The sequence below is a fragment of the Piliocolobus tephrosceles genome, chromosome 6 (assembly GCF_002776525.5).
Source record: "Piliocolobus tephrosceles isolate RC106 chromosome 6, ASM277652v3, whole genome shotgun sequence".
Classification (NCBI taxonomy): Eukaryota; Metazoa; Chordata; class Mammalia; order Primates; family Cercopithecidae; genus Piliocolobus; species Piliocolobus tephrosceles.
This window is the reverse complement of record NC_045439.1, coordinates 39,048,777-39,056,434: the sequence shown is the minus strand read 5'-3', so window position 1 is coordinate 39,056,434 and position 7,658 is coordinate 39,048,777. Positions and strand designations below refer to the sequence as shown.

At 51.3% G+C, this 7,658-nt stretch overlaps 1 protein-coding gene across 7 annotated transcripts in view; it reads right to left on the bottom strand.

Moving 5' to 3' along the window:
• Positions 1-7,658, bottom strand: part of TMEM229B (transmembrane protein 229B) — a 43,415-nt gene that overhangs the window by 8,938 nt on the left and 26,819 nt on the right. For 2 of the 7 annotated variants that reach the window (XM_023182282.1, XM_026455986.1), the window contains exons 1-3: positions 7,125-7,264; positions 6,093-6,165; positions 5,589-5,761 (exon numbers count right to left, since the gene is read on the bottom strand). Coding sequence is in view for 1 of the 7 variants with exons in the window: in XM_026455986.1 (XP_026311771.1) it covers positions 5,589-5,706 (118 nt within the window). In the remaining 6 variants the exon portion in view is untranslated. Of the gene's footprint in view, positions 1-5,588; positions 5,762-5,870; positions 6,029-6,092; positions 6,166-7,124; positions 7,318-7,658 lie in introns of those variants that run through there. The other 5 variants (XM_023182321.2, XM_023182287.1, XM_023182311.1 and 2 more) reach the window with 4 other exon arrangements.

The window sequence follows — 7,658 nt, the reverse complement described above, 5'->3', positions numbered from 1 at the left end:
AGAAAGAAAGAAAGAAAGAAAGAAAGAAAGAAAGAAAGAAAGAAAGAGAGAGAGAAAGAACGAACAATGAAGAAGCAAGATAGGGGAGGAGAAACAGGGTGTGCCCCAAGCCCAGATTCTGTTTCTGGGCAGCAGGAAGCCATGGGTAGTAGATGGAGGGGAAGCACACCACGGCAATGTCAGACAGTGTCCGAGGGTGAAGCTAGGAGAACATAGCTGGTCCATGCAAGACCAACAGGGGAAATGAAAGACCTGGGTCAGGGCAGAAGATGGGGTTGAAGACAAAGGAATAGGAGACAGTGTCATTGGCTGAGGTGGCAGCTCCCAGTGTGGTAAGGGAGATGATAATATTAGAGGCTGGGCATTGACTTGGATGCGTTTTCAGAACCCCACCCTCCAAACCCATTTCTAATCAGCACAGGAGCTGTGCTTAACTTTGAACTAGGACAGGCTCACCCACCCCATACAGGGCCTAGACAGGCCCCTATTCCCTGCCCTGGCCTCCAGCCACCTGACTCTCTGTACCCCTGGGCCCCTTCCACTAGCTCCTTGCTCAGCCCTGGGATCAGAGCCCTGGTGAAGCCTGCAGGAGGAAGAACTGGCAGCTCAGGGGACCTTGGCTTCTTTCTCCTGGTGACAAACAAAACTGTCCTGAGACCTGTGACATGAAGACAGGACAGCCCAGGAACAGAAATTCAGAGTCAATTGAAGTGGAGGAGAGTGTGAGCAAGGTTGAATGCAGGAGGACAGTGTTTGGAGAGCAAAGGACGGCTTCACAAGCAGGGTTTGACTGAACAACACTCAAATCCAAGAGTCCTCATACCTGATGAAAGGGCCTGGGCAAACAGAGTCCCAGCGAAGGGCCAGGACTCAAGGTGACTTGTGAGGGCTGGGAACTACCCTTCCAAGGGAACAGATGATGGGGAAGAAGAAGGGGAGCTGGCTTTCAGAGCCCTGCTCACTAAGAGCATCTCACCGGCTGCTCTCCGAGCCTGCTGTTCCACAGGGTGGCAGGGGACACGGCCAGGAGTTGAGAGGGGTAAAGAGGCTGCCATAAAAGTCTAAGACAGGCTGAAGGCAAAACCAGATGGAATAATTGCCCTTGGTTTTGTCAGAAACTCCCATCTTGTTTCAGGGGGCTAAGGTGCCACAACACAATGACTCTGGGAATTTTGTCCAGAGAAGCATCTGGCCAGAAAATCGGGATTCCCCTTCCGTGCAACGGGGCTGAGACGGCCTTCCGCTTTCACCCCATTCACTTCCCAAGCTTCACTCCCTAGCCCCAGGGACACCCATCACTACAGTTCCATGTTCTGGGGAGACCCACAGCCCTTCTAGGAGGCCCCTGAGGGCAAGGCAGTGGGGGACAGCTTCGGGAACCCCTGGGTGGCTCTGTACTGAAGATGAGTGGCTTCAATGAGGAAAGGGCAGAAACTTCCCTGAACTTCCCCTGTGGTCATCAAGTTAGCAGGGAGGAAAACAGGGCTTGCTCAGGGCCAGAAGGGAAGCAAGCGGAGGGAAACTCCTGTAGCCACTGGCTGGTGCACATGACGCAGACTTCCACCCTCTTGCTGTGGGCACCCACCCAGGAAAGCCCCTGGGATGGTGATACTGCAGGCCTTGACAAAGTCCTCCCTCCACCTCCCAAGTCACAGTGATAATAATAACCAGGTACTCTTCTAAGTATTTCCCTGTATTAACTGAAAAACATCCTCAAGCCCATTTTACAGATGGGGAAAGTGAGGCAGAAAGAGACTACATTTTTTTTTGGATGGAGTTTCACTCTGTTACCCAGGCTGGAGTGCAGTGGCACGAACTTGGCTCACTGCAACTTCTGTCACCCAGGTTCAAGAGATTCTCATGCCTCGGCCTCCCGAGAAGCTGGGATTACAGGTGCCCGCCACCACACCCAGCTAATTTTTGTATTTTTAGTAGAGATGGGGTTTCACCACGTTGACCAGGCTGGTCTCCAACTCCTGACCTCAAGTGATCTGCCTGCCTCGGCCTCCCAAACTGCTGGGATTATAGGCATGAGCCACCACGCCTGGCTGAGCCTCCATTCTAATAACTATAAAAGGCAAGTCTGGGATTCAAACCCCACAAATCTGGCTCCAGAGTCTTTGCTCCTAATCAGCACACTGCACTGCCCCCGAGGCTGACTACAGGCTCCTCTGAGGGCACTACCATTTTCTGAGTTCCTGCTTCTGGAAGGCTGGGATGGTATGTGGAGAGACAACAGGAAGTAAGGAGAAGGCTGTGAACTTCCAGGTGGATCATTAACAAACATCCCAACTGAGCATCAGAGCTCCTAAAGGCTCCCAGCCTGTTCCTCAGGATCCACACAGAGGCCCTCCAGGGTCAAAGCTGACAGTCACAGGACCGTGACAGCAACCAACCCTCAGGCCTCAAGGTATGCGCCACTCAAAGGCCCCTCACCAGGACACACAACCCAGAGGCCCCCTGACTGCCAGCCCACCCCAGTGCTCCTGGGAGTCTCAGATGGCCCAGCCCTGCCGTGGAGAACTACCCCTCCAAGCGAACAGGTGATGGGGAAGGGGAAGGGGAGCTGGCTTTCAGAGCCCTGCTCACTAAGAGCATCTCACCAGCCAAGAGCAGGGCCAGCTGCCCAGAGGAGCAACAGTCAGCATGTCAGGAGCAACGGTCCAAACACAGAGGATTTTAGGGGGGCTCAGATCCCAAGCAAACCCCAGCAGGAGGCAGGGCAGGGTGAGTGGGCTTGGGGGATGGAGTCAGTTCTGGCTCAGAGGTCCCTGGGGCTCAGGAAGCAAAGGGCGCCCTGCACGGGGTGGCGGGGAGGGCAGGGGCACTGTCGTGTTCACTGCTGTGTAATCATTGCCTAGAGTGGTGCCTGGCAATAATACCTAGTAATACTTGTGGAATGAACAGATGGATGAATGGGCCCAAACAGGCCCAGGCCCTTAAACACTGATGAGGGCAGGTATAAACGCTAGCTGCCTCAGTCTCTCTTCCCTCCTTTCTTGAGAAATATAGCCTTATAAAATGTTTAATTCTAGCATTTAATTTTTTTCTGATTAAAGCAACATGTGCTGAAATTTAAACATTACAGAATGACATAAAAAGCAAAAGTTCCCTGTAATCACACATCTTAGAGAAAGTCGCTATTAATGGTATGTTGTGTAGTCATCCAGATTCAATTTTATTTTTTAAAAAGCCAATCCATGCATCATAGAAAAAGCATTCATTCATAGGCCAGGCATGGTGGCTCACACCTGTAATCCCAGCATTTTGGGAGGCTGAGGCGGGAGGACTGCTTGAGCCCAGGAGTTTGAGACCAGCCTGGGCAACATAGTGAGACCTCATTTCTAATAAAGAAAAAGCATTCATAATTCCAGGCTAACAGAGATTATCATTTCTCCTTTGCAATATTTTCCTATGTATGTATTTTACAAGTCACCATAATATACTTATTCTGCAACCTGCCATTTTTACTTGTCATAACTATTTTTCCAAGTTGTTATATAGCCTCTGTGCTCATGATTATAATGGCTGTGTAATATTCCAGCAAGTGGAAAACTGTAATTTACTTAACTTAGATGTCCAAAGGAAACAACTGTTTCCCATTTCTACTACTGCAGATGATATAACGAGAATTACCTTTAATGCCTGTAATGGAAGAATTTAGCCCTTTTCTTCTCTGGTAATATTTCCTAATAAGATTTCTTAATGGATAATTCCAGAAGGGGAATCACTGAACCAAACGGTACAACAGCCTTAAGGCTGATGGCATAAATTGCTCTGGGGAGATGTGTCTCCCATCTGAGTCACCATGCTCCCACAGAGGCATCCATGGCCATCTCTGTACCTCCAACCCCCTTCCTACAGTCTAGGCTTGCTCACAACACCCTGGCTACACATCAACTCAAGAACACACTTCCTGAAAAACACTCCAGTCAAACTGACTTTGCAAGCCCAGGCTGAGCGGAAAACAGATTCTGGCCCTGAATTATAAACTCTCAACTAGGAGAGTCAAGATCTACCTAAAGTGGAGAAAGACCTGATTACTCCTTTTCTACTCCTTGCAAATTCCTGCATGGAATCTGAAGCTCTGGGCTCCCATGGACCAGCCTAGGAACTCCTAAAAAAGCTTGTCTCTTCAAGGTTGCAAAAGCCCAGCTCTGCCTGCCATGCCTTCTGGGGAACTTCCTTCCTGCAGGTCTCTGATCCCACCAGGCTACAGGCCCTGCACAGACATAACAGCCTTCAGGCCAGACAGGCCTCTGGGGGTTGGGAAAGCAGCCAATTGTCATTTTTTAAGGCATCATAATTAAGGAAAAGCCAGGGGCTGAAGCTGGAAAGAAAGGCCTGTAAGGACAGGCAGGGCTGTGCAGTTAGGAGCCTCTCGTGCTACCTCGAGCTTGTCTTGCTGAGGAGGAGATGCTGCTGCTGACATGTGGCAAAAACAAGAGGACCTGCTCCTCCAGATCCCCTGGTGGTCACTCTTATGGCAACTAAGGCTCACAAATCTCCCCACCTCCCAGGGCCCTGGATGTCCTACTCCAGGCCTCCTAGACCAGCACCACATGCATTGCTCATGGCTTCTGGGCAGAGTCCAGTCCCAGGTGATGCACGGTCCTCACTGCACAGATCTGAAGCCTGACGGCCAAAGTAGACGCTGTTTCCCAGGTGTGGGTGCTCGCTTCACTCATGCCAGCAAATCTGAATGATATGGTTTGGCTGTGTCCCCACCCAAAATCTCATCTTGAATTCCCACATGTTGTGGGAGGAACTGGGTGGGAGGTAATTGAATCATGGGGCCAGGTCTTTCTCATGCTGTTCTCGTGATAGTGAATAAATCTCATGAGATCTGATGGGTTTTTGTTTTGTTTTGAGACAGAGTCTTGCTCTGTTGCCAGGCTGGGATGCAATGGCATGATCTCGGCTCACTGCAACCTCCACCTCTGAGGTTCCAGCCATTCTCCTGCCTCAGCCTCCTGAGTAGCTGGGACCACAGGTGCATGCCACCACGCCCAGCTAATTTTTGTATTTTTAGTAGAGATGGGGTTTCACTATGTTGGCCAGGATGGTCTCAATCTCTTGACCTTGTGATCTGCCCACCTTGGCCTCTCAAAGTGCTGGGATTACAGGCATGACCCACCGTGCCCGGCCAATCTGATGGTTTTATAACAGGGAGTTTCCCTGCACAAGCTCTCTCTCTTTGCCTGCCACCATCCATGTAAGATGTGACTTGCTTCCCCTTGCCTTCCACCATGATTGTCAGGCTTCCCCAGACACTTGGAATTAACCCTCTTTTTCTGTATAAATTTTCCAGCCTTAGGTATGTCTTTATCAGCAGCATGAAAACAAACTCACACACTGGGTCTGGCCTGGCTTTTAGAGGCCATGTGGCCATAAGACGGCTCTAGCATGTGATGGCCCAATATTGCTTGACGTTCCCCTCCCATTGCAGAACTGCAGCCCTGTGACAGGACCTTGGATGGGGAACAGACTCAGAACTAGAACCTCCAGACTTGTGCCCATGCTGATGAGGTGCTGAGCAGGCAGGATCGCTGGGCTGGTGATCCCCTGGGTGCTTGTAACATACTCACTTATCACACCCTTGAGTGTGCAGCTCACAACAGACATCAGGATCTTTGTCCAGGAGTGTCCCAGGATAACCTTTGTTGGCTGGGCCTCAGTGCCATTCTCAGCAACGTAGGCAAGCATCAGCCCTAGGACTCAGGTGATCCTTGGCTGGGGGGCTGGCAGCTTCCATGTGTCCCTGGGAATAAAAGAGGAGGCCTTTATCAGCTCAAACTGCCCCCAGCAGATCCAAGGCAAACACTGCAAGGGCCTGGGCTCTGGGCTCAGCACGAGACACTCATCCCCACCTTGGCCACCAAGGCCCCCTCCTGCCCCCTCCTCTCTGCATCCAGTTTGCTCAGGTCTGATTAATCCAGCCACAAGAGTCTGGGATGGTCCTGGGCAATCCACATGTCGGGGGTTAGGACTTAGGGCTTCTTGCCTGAATGTGTGCACACTTGTGAATCTGAGAGGAGATATAATTTTAGAATCCAGTTACATCCTCATTCAGCTTCAAATTACATTCTCACCTTCACCCTGTAGTGGGTACATCTGTTCTCAAGGGCGGTCAGAACCTCATGGAAGGCAGACAATGTAGGACATCTGTTTCAGCATTTTGAAAGCAGAGAACAACCGCACATGCAGAAAAACAAAATGTGTGCTAAATCTTTCTATGTACAATTCTACCTCTCCAATATTTATTCATCTCATTTTATTATTTTGGTTGAGGCCCTCCCTATGAACACCAGTAGTCGGCTACAAGCTAATACAAATCTTACTTTATAATGCCCTTTGCCATGTACTTAAAAAAAAAAATCAAATAGAGACAGGTCTTGCTATGTTGACCAGGCTGGTCTCAAACTCTTGGCCAACCCTCCCACCTCAGTCTCCCAAAGTGCTAGGATTATAGGCATGAGCCACTGTGCCTGGCCAGCCATGTACACATTTTTAACACTATCCCTAAGACTTGACTATTTAATGAAGATTCTAACATTTTTTGTTTTAATATGAAAGTGCTAAAGCTTCCCTGAAAACCCCCTGGATATAGCACCATCTGCATATGCCCAAGGACAGCACCCAGGCCCAGCATGGCCCTCTGGGACAGCCCAGCCGCTCAGAAATTGAGAACAGTATGTGGCTAGGGGTGGGAGCTGGCACTCCCCCGTGGATGACCAGGCAGGATGGACCACAGGTGCTGGCCTGTGCTGATGCCCATGTCCACCTTCCTCCCTCCCCTCTGACCCCAGGCTCTCTGAGTAGAAGCCACTTGGGCCCTTGCTCAAGCTGACAACCTGTGAGGCAGCCAGGCAGCCGAGGAGAAGTGAAAGGGCAGGAATGGGGGACCTGAAACTCACTGTATGGTGTGGTTTCGGGGGTGCCTCCCCTGGGTCTCCCCTCAGGGCCTCTGCACTGAGAGCATCACAGTGGGCTGCTGTACTCAGCCTTGCCTCCCCTTCCCCAGCTCCTTCACAAACGGGACCCTCCAACCCTCCCCAACCCGTCCATCTTTCCCACTTCTCCCAGCCTGCCGGATGGTGGACAGGGGTCACCTTGGCACATACCTATCACCTTGAGGAAAAGGCTTTAACGGGGCATATCCGAACCCTCTGGGACTCCCTCTCACAAGCACCACAAGGACCATGCGCCTGGGGAGTTCAGTCCCACCTGTGGAGACTTCCCCTACCCTAGGCCCTCAGCCACATCCACGGCACAAGTCAGAACTAAAACAGAAACAGAAACCAAAGACCACATCCTGCCGGCACAGCCTGAGGGTTACTGCAGCCACCTCTGGAAGCCCACTGCCTGCTGGGGTGCAGCCCTGGTACATGAAGCCCCAGCACTCAGAACAGGCTCCTTTTGGGGGCAGCGTCCCCACCAGACACCTCCCGCTTCCTAATTGGCAGGCTTTTTCCCCAGGAAAAACTTAGTTGCAGGGAGGAAGAGATGATGGTGCTGCAGGGGTCGCACCTCTTCCTCCAAGTGCATAAGCTGTCCCTAGGCCTCACTGACACTCCCTATCCCCCAAGAGTAAGTCACAGGGGACAGAGGACATGAGGCTCCTTTGAGGACTGCAGGACCTGAACCAGAGGTTCTTG